The sequence below is a fragment of the Belonocnema kinseyi genome, chromosome 9 (assembly GCF_010883055.1).
Source record: "Belonocnema kinseyi isolate 2016_QV_RU_SX_M_011 chromosome 9, B_treatae_v1, whole genome shotgun sequence".
In the NCBI taxonomy this organism is placed as follows: Eukaryota; Metazoa; Arthropoda; class Insecta; order Hymenoptera; family Cynipidae; genus Belonocnema; species Belonocnema kinseyi.
In genome coordinates this window covers 124246629-124273363 of record NC_046665.1, presented here as the reverse complement: position 1 = coordinate 124273363, position 26735 = coordinate 124246629, and the positions used below count along the sequence as shown (strand labels likewise).

Genomic DNA, 26735 nt, shown 5'->3' with positions numbered 1-26735 from the left:
CAAGCTATCTAAGGATGGTACTATAGAACGCCACCTCAAGGTAGGCCTAGTGGCGCCATCTCTTGGTCAGGCCGGAAACTTATCAATCCACCCTCGTACACCCCTCCGATAAATGGTTAGCTGTATTGTCTTCCGTTCACCCTGCCACTGTTAGAAAGTTTGTTAACTTAATTGTGAAGATTATCAGCGAGCGTTGGAGATCATTAGATAGCTTATAATAGTTTTAACGTAGTACTCGTATTTATGTATGTGTATGCGTCTGGCTATACGAGATTAATGTTTTTAGATATCCCTACGAAACTATCCTTGTATGTATCGAATGGTCTATAGACAAGTGTAATTAAATAAATAAAAAATAAAATAACCAATAAGATTAATTTTCTACTAGAAAACACTGATGTTTAGCAAACTAGATGCAATTTTCATCTTTTTTAAGTAAATTGTTAAATTTTCCAACAAAATTACAAGTTTTCAACACGAAATATTAATTTTTACATTTAAACGATGAATGCTCAACAAAATAAATAAATTTTTAACCAAATAGTTAAATTTTCGAATTTTCAACAAAATATATACATTTTTAAAGAACTTTTTAAATTTTCAATAAAAATTACAAGTTTTTAATATAGAATATTCATTTTCTAAAAAAAATTAATTTTAAACGAGATTTATAAATTTGTAATCAAATTGTGAAATTTTTAACCAAAGCGATAATTTTTTAACAAAAAATATTAATTTTCAACTTGAAAAAATAAATTGTCAATAAAATACATAATTTTTAACAAAATTAGTTGAATTTTCTACTAGAAGCGGCGAATTTCAAACAAAATATATACATTTTTAACTAAACTGTTAAATTATCAACAAAAATTAAAAGTTTTTAACACTGAATATTAATTTTCAACTTGAGAAGATTAATTCTCAAGAAAATAAATAAATTTTTAACTAAATAGTTGAATTTTCTACTACCAAAAATGAATTTTTAGCCAAATTTTTAAATTTTCAACAAAAAAAATTATTTTTCAACACAGAATATTAATTTTTTACAAAAAAGATGAATTCCGAACAAAATATATAAATTTTTAACCAAATAGATGAATTTTCAACCAAAAAGATTAATTTTTCACTAGAAAATACGAATTTTAAACAAAATTCATACATTTTTAACCAAAAAGATATTTTTCCAACACAGAATATTAATTTTTAACTTGAAAAGATAAATTCTCAATAAAAGTTTTTCGCATAGAATATTAATTTTCTACAAAAAATAAATTCTGAACGAAAGATATAAATTTTTAACTAATTAGTCGAATTTAAAAAAAAAAATTTTTACTAGAAAAGACGAATTTTTAACCAAATATATACATTTTTAACGAATTTGTTAAATTGTCAAGCAAAATGACAAGTCAACACAGAATATTAATTTTCAACTATTGTTACTTTTTAAAAAATTGTTAAATGTTCAACCAGAAAAATGAGTTTCAACACAGACTATTAATTTTCTACAAAAAAAGCTAAATTCTTAACAAACTATATACATTTTTAAGCAAATAGTTGCATTTTTAACGAATAAGATTGATTTTCTACTAGAAAAGACTAATATTTAGCAAACTAGATACAATTTTCATCAAATTGTTAAATTTTTAAACAAAAAGATGATTTTTCAATACAGAATATTAATTTTCAACATGAAAAGTTAAATGCTCAATAAAATACATAATCTTTTAAACAAATAGTTGAATTTTCTACCACAAAAGATTAATTTAACATAAAATATATACATTTTTAACCAAATTGTTAAATTTTCAAGCAAAATTACAAGCTTTCAACAGAAAATAATAATTGTTTACAAAAAAGATAAATTCTGAACAAAATATATAAATTTTTAACCAAATAGTTAAATTTTCAACCACTAAGATTAATTTTTTACTAGAAAAGGCGAATTTAAAAAAAAAAATATATATATATATATATTTATATACATTTTTAACTAAATTGTTAAATTTTCAAACAAAATTACAAGTTTTCAACACGGAATATTAATTTTTATATGGAAATGATGAATTCTCAAATAAATAAATTTTTAACCAAATAGTTTAATTTTCAACCACTGAAATTAATTTTTTATTACAAAAGACTAATTTTTAACAAAATATATGCATTTTTAACAAAATTTTTTAATTTTCAACCAAAAAAATTAGTTTTCAACACACAATAATAATTTTTTACAAAAAAGATCAGTTCTCAACAAAATAAATAAATTTTTCACCAAATAGTTAAATTTTCGAATTTTTAACAAAATATATACATTTTTAACCAAATTTTTAAATTTTCAATAAAAATTACAAGTTTTTAATATATAATATTTATTTTCTACAAAAAAAGATAAATTTTTAACACAGAATATTAATTTTCAACTTGAAAAAAACAAATTCTCAACAAAATAATGAAATTTTCAAACAAATAGTTAAGTTTTCGAATTATTAACAAAATATATAACCAAATGTTTAAACTTTCAAGAAAAATTACAATTTTTCAACATACAATATTAATTTTCTATGAAAAAGATGAAATCTAAAGAAAATATATAAATTTTTAATCAAACTGTTAAATTTTCAACCAAAAAGATCATTTTTTCAACACAGAATATTAATTTTCAAATTTAAAATATGAATTCTTAACAAAATATATAGATTTTTAACCAAATTTTTAAAATTAAAAAAAAAATTACAAGTTTTCAACATAGATTGTTAATTTTATACAAAAAAAGATGAATTCTTAATAAAATACAAAATTTTTTAACCAAAGACTTGAATTTTCTACTACAAAAGATGAATGCTGAACAAAATATATAAATTTTTAACCAATAAGATTAACTTTCTACCATAAAAGACGAATTTTTAACAAAATATATACATTTTTAACGAAGTTGTAAAACTTTCAACCAAAATTACAAGTCAACAAAGAATATTAATTTTTAACTATTTTTACTTTTAAAAGAATTATTAAATGTTTAAAAAAAAATGAGTTTCAACACAGACTATTAATTTTCTACAAAAAAAGCGAATTCTCAACAAACTATATAAATTTTTAACCAAATAGTTGAATTTTCAACCAATAAGATTAATTTTCTACTAGAAAAAAAACGAAATTTTAACCAAATATATAAATTTTTAAACAAATTGTTAAATTTTTAACAAAAATTACAAGTTTTCGACACAGAATATTAATTTTCAACTTCAAAAAATAAATTCTCGATAAAATACATAATTATTTAACCAAAAAGTTGAATTTCCTACTAAAAAAAAGACGAATTTTTAACGAAATATATATATTTTAAACCAAATTGTTAAATTCTCAACAAAAATGATCAGTTTTAAACACATAATATTAATTTTCAACTTGAAAAGATTAATTTTCAACAAAATACATATATTTTTTACCAAATAGTTGATTTTGCTTACTAGAAACTACAAATCTTTAACAAAATATTTACAATTTTTAAAAATTTGTTAAATTTTCAACCGAAAAAATCACTTTTCAAGACAGAATATTAATTTTCTACAAAAAAAGATGAATTTTGATCAAAATAAGTAAATTTTTTACCAAATAGTTGAATTTTTAACTAAGAAGACTAAAGAATAATTAAATAAATCAATTTAATTTACTTAAACTCACCAGGTTTCACTATAACAGAAACTGTATCTTCGTTAGTGAGTCCATCGTCATCTGTTACTTTCAATTTAAAAACGTATCTGCCTGGCACAATATCCGTCAGCTAAAAACGACATTAATTTTATTTTAATAATTATATATTTAAATTGGAACATACAAAACTATACAATATTTTCAAAATTTCAAGATAAAATATACTGTTTTTTGAACAAGACATTGTAATTTAAAAAAAAGATAAAAGATTAATTTTCTTCCAAAGCAGATGTATTTTCAACAAAAAAGGAAAATTTTCGAGCTAAAAAGTCGATTTTTTTAAGAAAACATTTGATTTTTAATCCCGAAAAAATGAATATTTTTTGAGTAAAGAAAGACAAAAAAATGCAATCAAATTGTTGATTTTTCAACCCAGAAATACGAATTTTCTACAAAATAGATTAATATTTAAACTAGATAAATTTTTATGTCAAAAAGACGAATTTTCAACTAAGAAGATTAATTTTCTACCAAAAGTTGAATCAACAATCCAAAAGAACCAAATTTTCCATCTAAATAAAAATAAATGTTCCAAAAAACAGTTAAATTTTCGACCAAAACGATGACCTTTTATCAAAATAGTGAGAATTTTCAACAAAATAATTGAATTTTCAATTAAAAAAATAGTCATTTTCAACCAAACATTTGGATTCAATAAAATATTTGAACTTTAAGACAAAAGAGAAGACTTGACCAAAAAAAAAATGAATTTTGAACCATAGTAGTTGAATTTTCAATCTACTAAGATAAATGTTTAAACCAAAAAGACGATTAAAAAAAAACAGTTGAATATTCAAACAAAAAACTGACAAAAAATACGAATTTTCCAGAAAACTGTTTCAAAACTGTTGAAAATTTTCTACTAAAAGGTGCATTACCAATTCAACAGAACGAATTTTCTATCCAAAAAGATGAGACTTTTTAATATAATAGTGAAAATTTTAAACGAAACAATTACATTTTAAACGAAATAGTTGAATTTTCACCAAAAAATAATAATTTTCAACCGAATACTTGGACTTTTAAGCAAAAGTGGCGAATTGGTTTTAAAAAGTTGAATTTTTATCTAAATAATATTTGTCAGTCAAGAAAGAAAAAAATGCAACCAAATTGTCAAATTTTCAATCAAAAAGATTAATTTTCTACTGAAAGATGAATGACCAATTCAAAAGAAAAAATTTTCTATACAAAAAAATAAATTTTCACCAAAACAGTTGAATTTTTTAGCAAAAGTATGACCTACTTACCAAAATAGTGATAATTTTAAACAAAACAATTATATTTTCCACAAAATAGTTGAATTTTAAACCCGAAAATACGAATTTCCAATGAAAAATATAGTTGGCACATTCTCAATAGAATCGATCAAATTTCAATCAAAAATAGAATCTATAAATTTCAGCCTTAAAAAAATCGAATTTTCAAAAAAATAATATAATTTTCAATTAAAAAGAATGACCTTTGAACCAAAAATAGTGGGGATTTCTTATTGGTTTCTATTAATAATCAAATTGTTAAATTCTCAACCAAAATAACAAGTTCTCAAAACGGAATATTAATGTTTAACATGAAAATGATGAATTTTCAACAAAATAGTTGAATTTTCTATTAGGAAAGACGAATTTTTAACCAAATTTTTATTTTTTCAATAAAAATTACAAGTTTTCAACATAGAATATTTATTTTCTACAAAATAAAAGATAAATTATGAACAAAATAAATACATTTTTGAGCAAACAGTTGAATTTTCAACGAAAAAGATTAATTTTCTACTAGAAAAGAAGAAGTTTAAACAAAATACATAAATTTTTAAACCAAATTTTAACTTTTCAACCAAAAAGATCAGTTTTCAATACAGAATATTTATTTTTAACTTGGAAAGACAAATTCTCAATAAAATAAATAAATTTGTAACCCAATAGTTGAATTTTCTACTACAAAAGAAGAAATTTTAACATAATATATACATTTTTAATCAAATTGTTCATTTTTCAAACAAAATTACAAGTTTTCAACATATAATAAATAATTTTCTACAAAAAAAGTAATTATTAACAAAATTCATAAATTTTTAACCAAATAGTTTCATTTTCTACCAATAAGACTAATGTTCGACTTGAAAAGATAAATTCTTTATAAAATACATAATTTAAAAAAAAAAAAGTTAAAATTTCTACTATAAAAGGTGAATTTCAAACAAAATATATACATTTTTACCCAAAATGTTAAATTTTAATGAGAAATTAAAAGTTTTTAATACTGAATATTCATTTTGAACTTGAAAAGATGAATTTTCAACAAAATATACAAATTTTTAACGAAACAGTTGAATTTTTTGATTAGAAAAGACGAATTTTTAACAAAATGTATAAATTTTTAACAAAAATTAAAAGTTTGCAACACAGAATATTAATTTTCAACTTGAAAAGATAAATTCTCAAATTTTTGAATATTTAACAGAATATATGCATTTATAACCAAACTGTTAAATTTTGAAAAAAAATTTTAAGTTTTTAACAATGAATATTAATTTTCAACTTGAAATGATGAATTCTGAAGAAAATAAATAAATTTTTAACTAAATAGACAAATTTTCGAATTTTTAACAAAATATATATATTTTTCACGAAATTGTTAAATTTTTCACAAAAAATAAAAGGTTTCAACACAGAATATTAATTTCCAACTTTAAAATATGAATTCTCAACAAAATAGATAAATTTTTAGCCAAATAGTTAAATTTTCGAATTTTTAACCAATTATATACATTTTTAACCAAATTTTCAATAAAAATTACAACTTTTCAACATAGAATATTAATTTTCCACCAAAAAAGATGCATTTTAAACAAAAATTAAAAGTTTTTAACAATTTTCAAACAAAATTACAAGTTTGTAACACGGAATATAAAATTTTACATTGAAACGATGAATGTTCAACAAAATAAATAAATTTTTAACCAAATATTTAAGTTTTCGAATTATTAACAAAATATATAACCAAATTTTTAAACTTTGAAGAAAAATTACAAGTTTTCAACATAGAATATTAATTTTCTATAAAAAAAGATGAATTCTAAACAAAATATATAAATTTTTAATCAAACTGTTAAATTTTCAACCAAAAAGATAATTTTTCAACACAGAGTATTAATTTTTAAATTGAAAAGATAAATTCTCAATAAAATACATAATTTTTTAAACAAATAGTTGAATTTTCTACTAGAAAATGCGAATTTCAAACAAAATATATACATGTTTAACCAAAATGTTAAATTTTTAACTTGAGAAGATGAATTCTCAAGAAAATCAAAAAATTTTTAACCAAATAGTTGAATTATCTACCACAAAAAGATGATTTTTTAACAAAATATATACATTTTTAACAACATTTTTTAATTTTCAACCAAAAAGATCATTTTTCAACACAGAATATTAATTTTCAACTTGAAAAGATGAATTCTCAACAAAATAAATAAATTTTGAACCAAATAGTTAAACTTTCGAATTTTTAACAAAATATACACATTTTTAACCAAATTTTTAATTTTTCATTAAAATTACAAGTTTTCAACATAGAATATTAATTTTCTAACAAAAAGATGAATTCTAAACAAATTATATACATTTTTAATGAAACTGTTATATTTTAAACCAAAAAGATTATTTTTCAACACAAAATATTATTTTTCAACTTGAAAAGATAAATTCCCAATAAAATATACCATTTTTTAACCAAATTGTTAAATTTTCAACAACAAAAAAAGTTTTCACCATAAAATATTCATTTTCTACAAAAAAAAGATAAATTCTCGTAAAAATACATACATTTTTAACAAAATAGTTTAATTTTCAACAAAGAAGATTAAAGAAGAATTAAATAAATAAATTTAATTTACTTAAACTTACCAGATTTCACTACAACAGAAACTGTATCTTCTTTAGTGAGTTATTGATCGAATTTTGAACAAAATACATACATTTTTAACAACATTTTTTAATTTTCAACCAAAAAAATGAGTTTTTAACACAGAATATTAATTTTCTACAAAAAAGATGGATTCTGAACAAAATATATACATTTTTATATACCAAATAGAAGAATCTTCAACCAATAAGATTAACTTTCTACTAGAAAAGACGAAATTTTAACAAAATATATAAAATAATAAAAATATATATATATATATTAACTGTTAAATTTTTAACAAACAATAATTTTTCAACACAGAATATTCATTTTTAACTTGAAAAGACGAATTATTAACAAAATAAATAAATTTTTAATCAAATATTTGAATTTTCGAATTTTTGACCAATTATATACATATTTAATCAAATTTTTCAATAAAAGTTACAAGTTTTCAACATAGATTATTAATTTTCTACAAAAAAGATTAATTCTGAACAAAATAATTAATTTTTTAACCAAATAGTTAAATTTTCTACTAGACAAGGCGAATTTAAAACAAAATATATACACTTTTAACGAAATTGTTAAAATTTCAACAAAAATAAAAAATTTTCAGCACAGAATATTAATTTTCAACTTGAAAAGATGAATTCTCAACAAAATAAAAAAAATTTTAACCAAATAGTTAAGTTTTCGAATTATTAATAAAATATATGACCAAATTTTTAAACTTTCAAGAAAAATTACAAGTTTTCAACAAAGAATATTATTTTTCTATAAAAAAGATTAATTCTAAACAAAATATATAAATTTTTTATCAAACTGTTAAATTTTTAACCAAAAAGATCATTTTTTCAACACAGACTATTAATTTTCAAATCATAAAGGTGAATACTCAATAAAATACATAATTTTTTGAACAAATAGTTGAATTTTCTACTAGAAAAGGAAAATTTTTAATAAAATTTATGCATTTTTAACGAAATTGTTAAATTTTTAACAAAACTTAAAATTTTTCAACACAGAATATTAATTTTCAACTTGAAAAGATGAATTCTCAATAAAATAAATAAATTTTTAACCAAATAGGTAAATTTTCGAACTTTTAACAAAATATATATTTTTTGAACCAATTTTTTAATTTTTATTAAAAATTACAAGTTTTCAATATAGAATATTAATTCTCTACAAAACGAAACTGTTAAATTTTTAACAAAAATGAAAAGTTTTCAACACAGAAAATTAATTTTCAACTTGAAAAAAACAAATTCTCAACAAAATAATGAAATTTTCCAACAAATAGTTAAGTTTTCGAATTATTAACAAAATATATGACCAAATTTTTAAACTTTCAAGAAAAATTACAAGTTTTCAACATAAAATATTATTTTTCTATAAAAAAGATTAATTCTAAACAAAATATTTAAATTTTTTATCAAACTGTTAAATTTTTAACCAAAAAGATAATTTTTTCAACACAGACTATTAATTTTCAAATCATAAAGGTAAATATTCAATAAAATACATCATTTTCTAAACAAATAGTTGAATTTTCTACTAGGAAAGGAAAATTTTAAATAAAATTTATGCATTTTTAACGAAATTGTTAAATTTTTAACAAAACTTAAAATTTTTCAACACAGAATATTAATTTTCAACTTGAAAAGATGAATTCTCAATAAAATAAATAAATTTTTAACCAAATAGGTAAATTTTCGAACTTTTAACAAAATATATTTTTTTTTAACCAAATTTTTAATTTTTCATTAAAAATTACAAGTTTTCAATATAGAATATTAATTCTCTACAAAAAAGATAAATTTTAAACAAGATATATAAATTTTTAATCCAAATGTTAAGTTTTCAACTACAAAAGATAATTTTTCAACATAGAATATTGATTTTATATAAAAAGAGATTAATTCTAAACAAAACATATAAATTTTTTATCAATCTCTTAAATTTTTAACCAAAAAGATCATTTTTTCAACACAGACTATTAATTTTCAAATCATTAAGGTAAATATTCAATAAAATACATCATTTTTTAAACAAATAATTGAATTTTCTACTAGAAAAGGCGAATTTAAAAAAAATATATAAATTTTTAACCAAATTGTTAAATTTTCAACAACAAAAAAAGTTTTCACCACAAAATATTAATTTTCTACAAAAAAACGGATAAATTCTCATCAAAATACATACATTTTGAACCAAATAGTTTAATTTTCAACCAAGAAGATTAAAGAATAATTAAATAAATCAATTTAATTTACTTAAACTTACCAGGTTTCACTACAACAGAAACTGTATCTTCTTTAGTGAGTTATTGATCGAATTTAAAAAAAAAATCGTTGAATCTTCAGAAAATAGTAGAATTTTCAATTAAAGAAAAATTACCTTCGAGCGAAAAATTGTTTGATTTTTTTATTGGTTTCTATTAATTCAATTCGCATTTAAAAGCGACAGACCAAAAACAAAAAAAAAATGTTTAAAAGAGAAAGTGTCTTGGAAAAAAATAAAAGAAATTCTTAAAAAAAAAGAAATAAGAATAGAAAAAAGAAAACAAATTTTATCTACCATTAAAACTGGAGATTTATCTGTTCCTTCCACAATAGATCCAACCGCAAGGCTCGTCGGTTCTCGAGTCCACTCCCACTTTGCAATTCTCAAATCATCACTCGATTGCGATCCATTTAATATCACCGCTGCTATAGGAGCCACAAAAATTTGATCCCCTCCAGCATTTGCCTTCGGAGGTGCATTTTTTGCTAAAAATATGAAAATTTCGTGATAATTCTAATTTTAAGAATCACTCGTCGCTCATTTTTATTAATTTATTTATTTATTTATTTTTTGAATACCTACTTTGTGTCACTTTTACTTTCACTTGATCTGAATCTTTATTTCCGTTATCGTCAATAACAGTTAATTTGAATTCATAATCTCCTTTTGTTAGTTTTGTTATGTTTGTAACACTCTCGTTAACTGCATGAAAAGCTGCTGTGTTTGGTCCACTAAAATTTAACAATTAAGATACAAATTCCATATTTTTTAAATGAGAAATTATATCTAAATCGATGGGTTGATCAATCTTGAAATTTGGTGTACAAGCCTGCGTGAGATCTTTAAAATTCTTGTGAAATCTTTTTAAAAATTACAGAAAAATCTTTTGAAATCACTTCAAGTCTTTCTGACATCATCGAAAATCTTCTGAAATTTTGCGAAAAGTATGAAAAACCTTTCGAACCTTTTACTTTTTTTGAAACCTTTGCGACATCTTTGAAATCCTGGGAAATATTTTGAGATCTTCATGAAATCGTTGAAATCTTTGTGAGATCTTTGAAATATTTTATGATCTTTGAGATATATTTGTGAAATCTTTGACTAGTTTACAATTCCACTGGACGCCTCATGAAATCATTGAAATTCTTGTTCAATCTTTGCATAATGTTTCAAATCTTATGAAATCTTTGTGCAATCTTTTTGAAATCTTGGAAATCTTTACAAAATTATGAAAATCTTTGGGGTATTTTGAAATCTCTGAATTCTTTCTAAAATCTTAGAAATATTTGTAAAATAATTTAATTTTTTGTGAAATCTTGCAAATATTTTAAGATCTTTGTGTAATCTTTGGGAAATTATTGAAATTTTGTAAAATCTGAAGTCTCCGATAAATCTTTTAATTATTTCTTATACTTGAGATATCTCAAGTATTTTATGATCTTTGTGATATATTTGTGAAAACTTTAAAAAGTTTAAAATCTCAATGAAACTTTCGTGAAATCTTCTTGAAATCATTTAAATTCTTGTGAAATCTGTGCATAATGATTAAAATGTTATGAAATCTTTGTGTGGTCTTTGAAATCTTTCTAGACATTGTAAAATATTTGGAATATTTGACAAGTTTTAAATCTTTATGAAGCCTTCGTGAAACCTTCGTGAAATCTTTTGAAATAATTTTTAATATTTGCGAAATCTTCGTGAAATCATTTAAATTCTTGTGAGATCTTTGAAATATTTTACGATCTTCGTGATATATTTGTGAAATCATTGAAAAGTTAAAAATTCCAATGAAAGCTTCATAAAATCATTGAAATTCTGGTGAAATCTTTGGGGAATCTTTCTGAAATCTTTGAAATCTTTGTAAAATTATTGAAATCTTTGAAATAATTGTGAAATTATTGAAATCTTTGAAATAATTGTGAAATCTTCGTGAAATCATTGAAATTTTTGTAAATCTTTGCGTAATGATTAAAATCTTATGAAGTGTTTGAGTAATTTTTTTTTTTCTGAAATCTTTGAAATCTTAAAAATCTTTGTGAAATAATTGAAATATTTGTTAAATTTTTGAAACACAAAAATTTAAATACTTGTAAAATCTTCATGAAACTAATGAAATCTTTCTGAGATCTTAGAAATATTTTATGATCTCTGCGATATATTTGTGAAATCTTTGATAAGTTTAAAATTCCAATGGAAGCTTCATGAAATCATTTAAATTCTGGTGAAACCTTTGCATAATGTTTCAAATCTTATTAAATCTTTGTGTAATCTTTCTGAAATCTGGGAAATATTTGTAAAATAATTGAATTTTTTGTGAAATCTTTCAAATATTTTAAGATCTTTGTGAAATGTTTTTGAAATTTTTGTCAAGTTGGACATTTTTATGAAACCTTCGTGAATGCTTTTAAAATAATTTGAAATATTTATAAAATATTTATGAAATCTTCCTAAAATTATTGAAATTCTTGTAAATCTTTGCGTAATGTTTAAATTTTTATGAAGTCTTTGTGTAATCTTTGAATTTCTATCTGAAATCTTTGAAATCCTTTCGAAATCTTGAAAATATTTGTGAAATAATTGAAATCTGTGTTACATCTTTGAAGTATAATTTTAAATATTTGTCAAATCTTCACGAAACCATTGAAATCTTTGCGGGATCTTTGAAGCAATTTATGATCTTTGTGATATATTTGTGAAATCTTTGCAACGTTTGAAATCTTTATGAAAACTTCATAAAATTTTCGTGATATCTTTTGTAATCATTTTTAATATTCATAAAATCTTCGTGAAATCATTGAAATTATTGAAATTTTGTAAAATCTTAAGTCTTCAAGAAATCTTTTAATTCTTTTTTATACTTGAGATCTCTCAGGTATTTTATGATCTTTGTGATATATTTGTGAAAACTTTGACAAGTTTAAAATCTCAATTAAACATTCGTGAGATTTCCGTGAAAACATTAACATTTTTATTCAATCTGTGCAAAATTTTTCAAAGCTTATGAAATCGTTCAGTAATCTTTCTGAAATCTTGGAAATCTTTGTGAAATCAATGAAATCTTAGCAACATCTTTGAAATAATTTAAGATATTTGTGAAATATTTGTAAAATCTTTTGAAATCATTAACATTCTTTTTAAATCTTTGTTTAATCTTACTGAAAACTTGAAAATCTTTGTGAAATTATTGAATTCTTTGTAAAATCTTTTAATTCTTTCTGAAATCTTTGTGACACCTTTCAAATATTTTGTGATCATAATTTAATTAATAATTTAATTATTAATTATTTTGCGATCATAATTTTAAATATTTGTGAAATCTTCTTGAAATCATTAAAATCTTTGAGATATCTCTGAAATATTTTATGATCTTTGCGATATATTTGTGAAAACTATGACAAGTTTGAAATCTCAATGAAACCTTTGAAATTTTTGACATGTTTGAAGTTTTTATGAAACCGTCATAAAATTTTCGTCAAAAATTCGGTAATAATTTTTAATATTAATAAAATCTTCATGAAATCATTTAATTTCTTGTGAAATATTTTAAATCTACCTGAAATCTTTTTGTAATATTTTGACATATTTTTAAATATTAAAATCCGTTGAAAATTTTGTGAGATTTTTCTGATATCTTGGAAATCTTTGCAAAATTATTTACATTTCTGTAAAATCATTTAAATCTTTCAAATTATCGTGAAATCGTTTGAAATCATTCGAAGTATTTTTAAACCTTTCATATCTTTGAAATGTTCGCGAAATCTTTAAAAAAAATTGTGTGAAATCTTTGAAAATTCTTTCTAATCTTTTGAAATATTTATATATTTTTTCAATCTTTGAAGTCTTTCTGAAATCTTGAATATCTTTGTGTAATTATTTAAATCTTTGTTAAAGCGTTTTAAACTTTGAGACATTTTTTAAACTGTTGTGAAATATTTTGAAATCATTGAAATCTTTTGAAATTTAAAAAATATATTTCTGAAATATTAGCGACTTCTTTCTAATCTTTTAAAATCTTTGAAAACTTTCTGAAACCTTGGAAATCTTTGTGGAATCTTTTAGATAATATACTGAAAATCTTTTGAAATCTTTGTAAAATCATTGAAATCATTGTGAAATCTTCGAGACTCCATTGCAACACTTGCAAAATCTTCATAATCTTTCAAATGTTTTAAAATTTTTGAAGCCTTTTGTACATTTCAAATTTTTGTGAATTCTTTTGAAATATTTGTGACACCCTTGAAAATTTTCTGATATCTTAAAAAGCTTTGTGAAATCATTCAAATTTTTGAGAAATCATCGAAATCATTGTGAAATCTTCGAGAAATAATTAAAATCTTGAAAATCTTGAAAACGTAAAAAATTTTTGAAATTTTTCTGCAATTTTTATAATATTTCTGAAATCTTGGAAATCTTTGTCAAATCTTTCAGATCCTTAAAATCTTTTGAAATATTTGTAAAATCATCGAAATCATTGTGAAATCTTCGAGAAATCATTGAACTTCTTGTGGATCTTGAAAATCTTTAAAATTTTTGAAATTTTTGTGCAATTTTAAAAATATTTTTTAAATTTTTGTCACATTTTTTAGATCATCCTAAACATCTTTTGAATGATTTGTAAAATCATCGAAATCATTGTTAAATCTTCGAGAAATCATTAAAATTCTTGTGGATCTTGAAAATCTTGAAAACCTTTAAAATTTTTCTGCAATTTTGAAAATATTTCTAAAATATTTGCGAAATCTTTTAGATCATCCTGAACATCTTTTGAATGATTTGTAAAATCATCGAAATCATTATGAAATCTTCGAGAAATCATTAAAATTCTTGTGGATCTTGAAAATCTTGAAAACCTTTAAAATTTTTCTGCAATTTTGAAAATATTTCTAAAATATTTGCGAAATCTTTTATATTATCCTAAACATCTTTTGAATGATTTGTAAAATCATCGAAATCATTCTGAAATCTTCGAGAAATCATTAAAATTCTTGTGGATCTTGAAAATCTTGAAAACCTTTAAAATTTTTCTGCAATTTTAAAAATATTTTTTAAATTTTTGTTAAAATTTTTTAGATCATCCTAAACATCTTTTGAAATATTTGTAAAATCATCGAAATCATTGTGAAATCTTCAAGAAATCATTAAAATTCTTGTGGATCTTGAAAATCTTGAAAACCTTTAAAATTTTTCTGCAATTTTTAAAATATTTCTAAAATATTTGCGAAATCTTTTAGATCATCCTAAACATCTTTTGAAATATTTGTAAAATCATCGAAATCATTGTGAAATCTTCAAGAAATCATTAAAATTCTTGTGGACCTTGAAAATCTTGAAAACCTTTAAAATTGTTCTGCAATTTTTAAAATATTTCTAAAATATTTGCGAAATCTTTTAGATCATCCTGAAAATTCTTTAAAATCTTTGTAAAATCATCGAAATCATTAAAACTCTTGAAAATCTTGAAAATCTTTAAAACCTTTAAAATTTTTGAAATATTTCTGCAATTTTTAAAATCTTTATGAAATCTTTTAGATCATCCTAAAGATCATTTGAAATATTTGTAAAATCATGAAAATCATCGAAATCATTGTTAAATCTTCGAGAAATCATTAAAATTCTTGTGGGTCTTGAAAATCTTTAAAATTTTTGAAATTTGTGTGCAATTTTAAAAATATTTGTGAAATCTTTTAGATCATCCTGAAAATCCTTTGAAATCATTGCAATATCATCGAAATCATTGTGAAATCTTCGATAAATCATTAAAATTCTCGTGGATCTTGAAAATCTTGAAAGCCTTTAAAATTTTTCTGCAATTTTAAAAATATTTTTAAAATTTTCGTGAAATTTTTTAGATCATCCTAAACAACTTTTGAATGATTTTTAAAATCATCGAAATCATTATGAAATCTTCGATAAATCATTAAAATTCTCGTGGATCTTGAAAATCTTGAAAGCCTTTAAAATTTTTCTGCAATTTTAAAAATATTTTTAAAATTTTCGTGAAATTTTTTAGATCATCCTAAACAACTTTTGAATGATTTGTAAAATCATGGAAATCATTGTTAAATCTTCGAGAAATCATTAAAATTCTTGTGGATCTTGAAAATCTTGAAAACCTTTAAAATTTTTCTGCAATTTTGAAAATATTTCTAAAATATTTGCGAAATCTTTTAGATCATCCTGAAAATTCTTTAAAATCTTTGTAAAATCATCGAAATGATTAAAACTCTTGAAAATCTTGAAAATCTTGAAAATCTTTAAAATTTTTGAAATATTTCTGCAGTTTTTAAAATCTTTGTGAAATCTTTTAGATCATCCGAAAGATCATTTGAAATATTTGTAAAATCATGAAAATCATCGAAATCATCGTGAAATCTTCGAGAAATCATTAAAATTCTTGTGGATCTTGAAAACCTTCAAAATCTTTAAAGTTTTTGAAATTTTTCTGCAAATTTAAAAATATTTCTAAAATCTTGAAAATCTTTGAGAAATCTTTTAGATCCTAAAAATCCTTCGAAATCTTCGTGACATCATCGAAATCATTATGAAATCTTCGAGAAATCATTGAAACTTTTTCGGAATTTTGAAAATCTTTCAACAGTTTAAAAATTTTTCAAGCCTTTTGTATATTTCAAATTTGCGTGAACTCTTTTGAAATATTTGTGAAAACTTTGAATTTTTATTGAAATCCTAAAAATCTTTGTAAAATCATTCAAATTTTTGAAACATCTGTAAAATTGTCATGAAGTATTTTGAAATGATTAAATGATTAAAATCTGTGTCCAATCTTCATTAAATCATTTAAATTCTTGTAGAATCTTGAAAACCTTTGACATTTTTTTGCAATTTCAAAAATATTTCTCAAATCTTATAAATCTTTGTGATATCTTTTTCGAGTGATCAAACCTAGACTAAAATTCCCTAAAAACTAAAAAAAAAAATTGAAGTTGAAATTTGATTTTCCTCACCTAATTTGTTCCCAGTGATAAGAAACGATTTTGATATCATCTTTACTTTTACTGCCGTTTAAAACAGTTTGAGTCTGTGGCAATGCGATTGTGATATCTTCACCAGCATTGGCTGTAACGGAAAATTTATATTTCATAGGATTAAAGTTCTATTTTTAATCGAGGCAAATTATTATTGAGAAAAAAAAAATTAGTCGAGAATCATTTACCCTTTGGAGGTTTATTAGTAGGAGCTTTAACGAAAACATGAACTTCGGCAGTCGAAGATTGCCCCGAAGTGTCAGTTACTTTCAAAACAAAAGTGTACATTCCTTCTTCTAAATTCGAAAGCCGTACAGAAGAATTTCTCGTATTTTGCATGTCGACGGCTTTATTTTCGTCAGAAGGGCTTTTTGTCCATTCCCAAGTTTTAATACCTCTGTCGTCAGTACTCAAATTTCCATTAAGTGTCGTTGTATTTTGAGGCAAGTAAATAATTATATCTTGACCTGCGTTTGCACTTGGTGGATAGTCAGTGACTTTAAGGACAGTTATGTTAGCCGTTGTAAAATTAGTTTCATGGTCTGAATCTTCGACTGTTAGTCTGGAAAAATGGGGAAAAAGTGGGTTCAAGTCGGACCAAAGTGCTCTCAAAATAAGGAAAATATGGGCCATTTTTTCAAAATATATTATATTTTCAACCAAAAAAAGATTTTCTACCAAAAGAGACAAATTTGCAAACAAACAAAAAATGGGTTTTAACTAAATAGTTGAAATTGCCAGCAAAAGAGATGAATTATCAACAAAATAGTTAAGTTTTTAAACTAAAAAGATTAATGTTTTAAAAAACAGTTGATTTTTAAACCGGAAAAGGTGAATTTTTAGCAAGAAAGTTCATTTTTTACCAAATAGTTGAATCCTGAAACAAAAATATTAATTTTTTTGAACAAACAAGATTTTTTTTACCTAAAAAGACGAATTTTCAACAATCTACATAAATTTTCTACGAAATTGTTGAATTTTCAACCTATAAAGGTGAATTTTCAACCAAATTAACTTTCAACAAAAAACAAAGAATTTTCAAGCTAATGAATTTAACGAAAAAAATGTACATTTTCAAGATGTTAGTATTAGTTAAATCTTTAGACAAATACATACATTGTTAACAAAGATGATTAACTTTTCTACTTAAAAAGACAATTTTTCAACAAAAGAGTGAAGTTTTTTAAGCTAAAAATACAAATTTCTTAGGAAACAAATGATTTTTAAACCGGAAAAGATGAATTTTTAGCAAGACAGTTAACTTTTAATCAAGAAACAAAAAGCATTTATAACTGAATCATTGAATTTTTCATTAACAAAATTGTTTTTTTAATTTACAACCAGTTGATAGATTGCTTAAAATGTTATGGAATCTTTATGTAGTCTTTCTGAAATCCTGGAAATATTTGTAAAATAATTGAATTCTTTGTGAAATCTTTCAAATATTTTAAGATCTTTGTGAAATGTTTTTTAAAATCTTTGTCAAGTTGGAAATTTTTATGAAACCTTCGTGAAATCTTTTTAAATAATTTGAAATATTTGTGAAATCTTTGTGAAATCATTGAAATTCTTGTAAATCTTTGCGTAATGTTTAAAATCTTATGAAATCTTTGTATAATCTTTGAATTCTTTCTGAAAACTTTGAAATCTTTCCGAAATCTTGAAAATATTTGTAAAATAATTGAAATCTTTGTTACATCTTTGTAATACAATTTTAAATATGTGTCAAGTCTTCATGAAACCATTGAAATCTTTGGGAGATCCTTGAAATATTTTAAGATCTTTGTGATATATTTGTGAAATCTTTGAGAAATTTAAAATCCCAAGGAAGCCTCCGTGAAAGCTTCGTAAAATCATTAAAATTCTTGTAAATCTTTTTGTAATATTTAAAATCTTATGAAATCTTTGTGAAATCATGTTGAAATCACTTAAATCTTTGTAAGCTCTTTCAAGTATTTTATGATCTTTTTGATATATTTGTGAAAACTTTGACAAGTTTAAAATCTCAATAAAACCTTCGTGAAGTTTTTGCGTAATGCTTAAAATCATATGAAATCTTTGTGTAATCTTTCTGAAATCTTGAAAATCTTTGTAAACTTATTACAATCTTTGGATTATTTTGAAATCTTTGAGTTCTTTCTGAAATCATGGAAATCTTTGTAAAATAATTGAAATTTTTGTGACATCTTAGAAGCAATTTGAGATATTTGTGAAATATTTGTAAAATCTTGGGAATCTTTCAAGTATTTTATAATCTTTTTGATATATTTGTGAAAACTTTGACAAGTTAAAAATCTCAATAAAACCTTCGTGAAATCTACATGAAATCATTGACATTCTTGTGAAATCTTTGTGTAATCTTTATGAAATCTTTGAAAAATTATTGAAATCTTTGGATTATTTTGAAATCTTTGAATTCTTTCTGAAATCTTGGAAATCTTTGTAAAATAATTGAATTTTTTGTGAAATTTTTCAAATATTTTAAGATCCTTGTGAAATGTTTTTGAAATCTTTGTCAAGTTGGAAATTTGTATAAAACCTTCGTGAAATATTTTAAAATAATTTGAAATCTTTGTGAAATCTTCGTGAAATCATTGAAATTCTTGTAAATCTTATTCTTTTAAATCTTGGAAATCTTTGTGAAATTATTGAAATCTATGTGAAATCTTTGAAACATTTTGAAATCTTTAAATTCTTTCTGAAATCATTGAAATCTTTATGACATCTTTGAAATAATTTGAGATATTTGTGAAATATTAGTAAAATCTTTGACATGTTTGAAATCTTTATGAAAACCTTCAAAAGATTTTGTGAAATCTTTTGAAATCATTATAATTCTTGTGAGACATTTGTTTAATCTTACTGAAAACTTGGAAATCTTTGTGAAAATGTTGAAATATTTGTGAAATTTTTTAATTCTTTCTGAAATTGTTGAAATCTTTGAAATATTTTGAGATCATTGTAAAATATTTAAAAACTTTGACAAGTGTGAAATCGTTATGAAATCTTTGTTAAATCTTTTAAAATAATTTTTAATCTTCTTGAAAAAATTGCAAATCTTTGTGATACCTTTAAAATATTTTACGATCTTTGTGACACATTTGTGAAAACTTCGACAAGTTTAAAATCTCAATAAAACCTTCGTGAAATCTTCGTGAAATCATTGAAATCTTTGTGACATCTTTGAAATAATTTGAGATATTTGTGAAATATTTGTAAAATATTTGTAAAATCTTTGAAATCCTTGACATGTTTGAAATCTTTATGAAAACCTTCAAAAATATTGTGAAATATTTTGAAATCATTAAAATTCTTGTGAAATCTTTGTTTAATCGTACTGAAAACTTAGAAATCTTTTTAAAATCTTTGAATTCTTTCTGAAATCTTTGAAATATTTTTGAAATCGTTGAAATCTTTGTGACATCTTTAAAATTTTTTGAAATCATCTTCAGGCAAATAGATACATTTTTAACAAAGAAGATTAATTTTCTACTTAAAACGACAATTTTTTCACAAAGAGTAAAGTCTTTTTTAGCTAAAAATACAAATACAAATAAAAAAATTAAATTTTAACCATATAGTTAAAATTCCAATCAAAAGATACAAATTTGCAACAAAATAGTTGAACTTTTAACTAATTAGTTAAATTTTCCAGTCAAGAAGATGAATTTTTTTGAAAACGGTAGAATTTTTTAACCAAAAAATTAATTTTTAACCAAGAAAGATGAATTTTAACCAAGACAGTTGACTTTTCTACCGTGAAAGATGAAATTTCAATTAAATGGGACAAATTTTTACGAAAAACTTTGATTTTTTATAAAGAAAGATGGCTTCAACAAAGTACATAATTTTCAAGAAAAAAAAATAATAATTGAAGCTTCAAAGAAAAAGATTAATTGTCCACAAAGAGGATTAATTTTTTACCCAAAAATACGAATTTTCAACAAAATACATAAAATTCTTACGAAATAGTTAAACTAATTAATTTTTAACCAAAAATGGAATCTTTTTCTACCCAAAAAGATGAATTTTGATCTAGACAGATAACTTTTCTACCATAAAAGGTGAAATTTCAATTAAATAGGACAAATTTTCAGGAAAAACATTTCTTTTTTACCCAGAAAAATGGCTTTAACAAAATACTTGAATTTTCAAAAAACTTATTCAATTTAAAAGAAAATAATTGAATTTTTAACATACCAAAAATGATTTTTCCAATAGATAGATACATTTTTAAAAAATAATATTCATTTTCTGCTCAAAACGAAGAATTTTCAATAAAAAGTTAAGTTTTACAGCTTAAAATACAAATTTTTTGGATGAAAATTGATTTTTAAACATAAAAAGATAAATTTTTAGCAAGAAAGTTAATTTTTAATTAAAATGAAAGTATTTATAACTAAATAATTGAATTTTCAATTAAAAAAGATAAATTTTCAACCCAAAATCGAAGTGTTAAGTTTTCAGTTTTTTACTTTTCAAGCAAAAAATTCATTTTCTACTAAATAGTTAAATGTTCGAAAAAATAATTTAATTTTTAAAAAAATAGTTGAATTTTCAACCTAAAAATATGAATTTTCAATCAAAAAAGATTTTCTACCAAAATTTACATTTACAACCACAAAAAAATAATTTTTAATCATATAGTTAAAATTCCAAGCAAAGGATACGAATTTTCAACAGAATAGTTGAGCTTTTAAAGAAATATTTCAATCAGACGAATTTTTTTGAAGACAATAGAATTTTTCAACGAAAATATTAATTTTCACCCCAGAAGGATGAATTTCTACCAAGACAGTTAACTTTTCTACCATAAAAGATGAAATTTCAATTAAAAAGGCCAAATTTTTATTTTTAAAAACATTGCTTTTTTATCAAAAAAGATGACTAACCACATAATTGAGTGTTAAACAAAATTATTCAATTTTAAAGAAAATAATTTAGTTTTCAACCAAATTAAATTTCAAAAAAAAAACACACAAAGAAGTTTTAACCAGTGGAGTTCAGCGAAAAAAACGAACTTTTAAGACAATAGTTAAATCCTCGACCAAATAAATAAATTTTTAACAAAGAAGATGAATTTTCTACCCAAAACGACGAATTTTCAATAAAATATTTAAGTTTGTAAGCTAAGAAGACAAATTTTTTAGATAACAGTTGATCTTTAATCCGAAAAATATGAATTCTTAGCAAGAAAGTTCATTTTTTATAAAGAAAGAAGAATTTTTAACTAAATATTTAAGTTTTCAATTAAAAAGAATAATTTTTCAATCAAATATGGAATTGTGAAGTTTTCTGTTTAAACAACTATGTTTAACAACAAGAAAAAACGAATTTTCACCAATTTGAATTTCACCAAAAAAAGTAATTTTCGACCATTTAAATTTAACAAAAACAAAGAATTTTTAACATAACATTTGAGACTTCAACCAAAAAAGATTAAATTTCAACAAAATAAATTAATTTCCTAGGAAATATAGCTGGATTTTTAACTAAAAAGGATGAATTTTCAACAAAAAAATTAATTTTCTATCAAATAGTTAAATTAAAAAATTTTTTTTTAAGAAATAGTAAAATTTTCAACCAATACGTTCTGAAACAAATAGTAGATTTTTATGCCAAAATAGTCGAATTTTTACCAAAAAATATCAACTTTCAACAAAAAAGGGTAATTTTCTTTAAATAGTTTAATTTTATACGAAATTGTTGAATTTTTAAGTAAAATGGCGATTTTTTTATAAATAATATACAAATAACTAAATTGGTGAATTTTCAAGCAAAAAAGGAATCAAAATAGTTGAATTTTCAACTAAAATTATGAATCTTCAACAAAAAAATGAATTTTTTACCATTTTTTGCGTTTTAATAAATTCAAAAATTTTCTAATTAAACTTCATATCTGTTGTGAAAATTAATTTGTTAACTGAAAAATTAACCATTTTGTTGAAAATTCAACTTTTTTGTAGCAAATTTATGTATGCCAAAATAGTCGAATTTTTACCAAAAAATATCAATTTTCAACAAAAAAAGATAATTTTCTTCCAAATAGTTTAATTTTCTACGAAATTATTCAATTTTTAAGTAAACAAACGATTTTTTTATAAATAATTTAAATTTGGAAACAAATAGTTTAATTTGCTACTAAATTGGTGAATTTTTAAGTAAGAGAACGATTTTTTAAATAAATTTTGTACCTAGAAAGAAGACTAACAAAATACTTTAGTTTTCAACAAAATTATTAAATTTTTAAGAAAATAATTGAATTTTAAACATAAAAATATAATTTTTCAAGTAAATTAACATTTCACAATAATCACAAAGAATTTACAACCAGTTGAATTCAACAAAAAAAACGAACTTTTAAGACAATAGTTAAATCCTCGACCAAATAGATAAATTTTTAATAAAGAAAATTAATTTTCGACCCAAAATGCAGAATTATCAACAAAATAGTTGAGTTTTTAAGCTAAAAAGACCAATTATTTGGGTAACAGTTGATCTTTAATCCGAAAAATATGAATTCTTAGCAAGAAAGTTTATTTTTTATAAGGAAAAAAGAATTTTTAACTATATAGTTAAATTTTCAATTAAAAAGGATAATTTTTCAACCATATATGGAGTCTTGAAGTTTTCTGTTTAAACAACTATTTTTTAGCAACAACAAAAAACGAATTTTCAACCATTGGAATTCAAAAACAAAAAAAAAACGAATTTTCGAACATTTAAATTGAACAAAAACTAAGAATTTTTAACATAATATTTGAATCTTCAACCAAACAGGTTAAATTTGAACAAATAAGATTAATTTTGTAGTCAAAAAGATGAATTTTCAACCAAATAAATTAATTTCCTAGGAAATATAGTTGGATTTTTAACCTAAAAAGATGAATTTTCAACAAAAAATAAATTTTTTATCAAATAGTTTAATCTAAAAAAAAATTTTAAACAAATAGTTAAATTTTCAACCAATACATTTTGAACAAAATAGTAAATTTTTATGCCAAAATAGTCGAATTTTTACAACAAAATATCAATTTTCAACAAAAAAAAAAACAATTTTCTTCCAAATAGGTTAATTTTCTACGAAATTGTTGAATTTTTAAGTAAAAGGACAATTTTTGTTTATTAATAATTAAAATTTATAAACAAATAGTTTAATTTTCTACTAAACTGGTGAATTTTCAAGCAAAAAAGGAGATTTCTTTACAAAAAAGTTGCGTTTTCAACAAAAAAAGTTCATTTACATCAAAACAGTTGAATTTTCAACTAAAATTATGAATCTTCAACAAACAAAAAAATGATTATTTTGCCATTTTTTTGGTGTTTTTATAAATTTGAGAATTTTCGAATTAAAACTCTCCATATGTGTTATGAAAATTAATTTTGTTGGGTGGAAAATTAACAATTTTGTTGAAAATTCAACTTTTTGGTAGCAAATTTATGTAATTTTTTTTTAACATTCGTCTCTTTTGACTGTTTTGTTGAAAATTCGTTATTTCTTCGTTAAAAATGCATATTTTTGGGTTGAAAACTCGTCAACTTTGGTAGACAAAAAATATTTTGTTTTGTTTTGATTAACAATTCGCCAAGAAAAAATTATTAACAAAATAGTTAAATTTTTAACAAAGTATTTGAATCTTTAAACAAAATGATTCATTTTCAAAAAATAAGATTAAATTTTTATAGAAAAAGACGAATTTTTAACTAAATAAATAAATTTCCTACGAAATAGTTGAATTTTTAGCCTACGAAGATTATTTTCAACCAAATAACTTTCGAACAAAAAAATTAGGTTTTTATGAAACAGTTAAATGTTCGGAATCGCAAATTAATTTTTAAAAAAATAGTTGAATTTTTTACCAAAAATGATTTTCTACCAAAAGAGATGAATTTAAAAGAACAAATTAATTTTCAACCATACAATTAAAATTTCAAGGAAAATATACTAATTTGCAAGAAAATAATTAAACTTTAAACTAAATAGTTAAATTTTCAAGACAAAAAGATAAATTTTTCGAAAACAGTTGAATTTGCAACAAAACATCTTCAACAAAAAAAAAAGATGAATTTGGACCAAGAAAGTTGACTTTTGTACCAGAAAAAGTTAAATTTTCAATTGAAAACTTTTTTACCAAGAAATTTAACTAACAAAACACTTGAATTTTAAACAAAAGTTAAATTTTAAAGAAAATAATTGAATTTTAAACATATAAATATAATTTTTCAATTAAATTAACATTTCAAAATCATCACAAAGAATTTACAACCAATTGAATTCAACAAAAAAAAACGAACTTTTAAAACAATATTTAAATCCTCAACTAAATAGATACATTTTTAACAAAGAAGATTAATTTTATACCCAAAACGACGAGTTTTCAACGAAATAGTTACGTTTTTAAGCTAAAAAGAAAAATAATTTAAGTAACAGTTGATACTTAATTCGGAAAATATGAATTTTTAGCAAGAAAGTTCATTTTTCATTAACAAAGAAGAATTTTTAACTAAATAGTAAAATTTTCAATTGAAAAATATCCTGAATGTTTATTCCGCAATTTGCATTTTAATAAATTTGACAATTTTTAAATTAAAACTCTCCATATCTTTTATGAAAATTAATTTTTTTTGTGAAAAAATAACAATTTTGTTGAAAATTCAACTTTTGGGTAACAAATTTATGTAATTTTTTTTAACATTCTTCCTTTTTTGGTCCAAAATAGTCGAATTTCTACCAAAAAATGTCAATTTTCAACAACAAAAAAGTGAATTTTCTTCCAAATAGTTTAATTTGCTACTAAATTGCCGAATTTTTAAGCAAAAATACAATTTTTTACAAATAATTTAAATTTGGTAGAAATTTAATCTTTTTTGTTAAAAAAAAATGCAAGTTTTTTGCTATTTTAGTTTAAAAACTTAATTCTTTTGTTGAATAATCAAGAAAGAATTATTAAAGAAGAAGTTGAATTTTCAACTAAAATGGATGAGTTTTCGACGAAAAATTAATTTTTCTAGTTTTTTAATTCAAAAGTTTAATTTTCAACAAGAAAAAATAGCTTTCAACTAGTTAAATTCAACAAAAACGACGAATTTTCAACAAAATAAATAAGGTTTCTATAAAATAGTTCAATTAAAAAAAAAATTAGTTTGTAACCAAATAGTTAAATTTTCAACCAATTCATTTTGAACCAAATAGTAGATTTTTATTCCAAAATAGTTAAATTTTCACCAAAAAATATCAATTTTCAAAAAATAATTTTCTTCCAAATAGCTTAATTTTCTACGAAGTTGTTGAATTTTTAATTGAAAGGACAATTTTGTTACAAATAATTTAAATTTGAACACAAATAACTTAATTTTATACAAAATTGGTGAATTTTCAAAGCAAAAAGGGTGATTTCTTCACAAAACAGTTGCATTTTCTAATTAAAACTCCATATATGTTATAAAAATTAATATTTTAACTGAAAAATTAACATTTTTTTTCGAAAATTCAACTTTTTGGTAGAAAATTTATGTAATGTTTTAAAAATTTGTTTTCTTTGGTTATGAAAAAATATTTTTTGTTCAAAATTCAACTATATGGTTACAAATTTATGTATTTAAATGAACATTTGACTGTTTTCTTGAAAATTCGTTCTTTCTTCGTTAAGATTGCATAGTTACATCAAAACAGTTGAATTTTCAATTAAAATTATGAATCTTCAATAAACAAAAAAATTATTGTTTTGCGATTTTTTTTGTTGTTTTTATAAATTTGAAAATTTTTGAATAAAAACTCTGCATATGTGTTATGAAAATTAATTTTGTTGGGTGGAAAATTAAAAATTATGTTGAAAATTCAAC

At 21.7% G+C, this 26735-nt stretch overlaps 1 protein-coding gene across 4 annotated transcripts in view; it reads right to left on the bottom strand.

Annotated features, from left to right (window-relative positions):
- Positions 1-26735, bottom strand: part of LOC117179870 (dyslexia-associated protein KIAA0319-like protein) — an 81268-nt gene that overhangs the window by 17983 nt on the left and 36550 nt on the right. For all 4 annotated transcript variants that reach the window (XM_033372040.1, XM_033372038.1, XM_033372041.1 and 1 more), the window contains exons 6-10: positions 17081-17454; positions 16872-16983; positions 10489-10637; positions 10201-10391; positions 3679-3778 (exon numbers count right to left, since the gene is read on the bottom strand). In XM_033372040.1, the coding sequence (XP_033227931.1) occupies positions 3679-3778; positions 10201-10391; positions 10489-10637; positions 16872-16983; positions 17081-17454 (926 nt within the window). The remainder of the gene's footprint in view (positions 1-3678; positions 3779-10200; positions 10392-10488; positions 10638-16871; positions 16984-17080; positions 17455-26735) is intronic.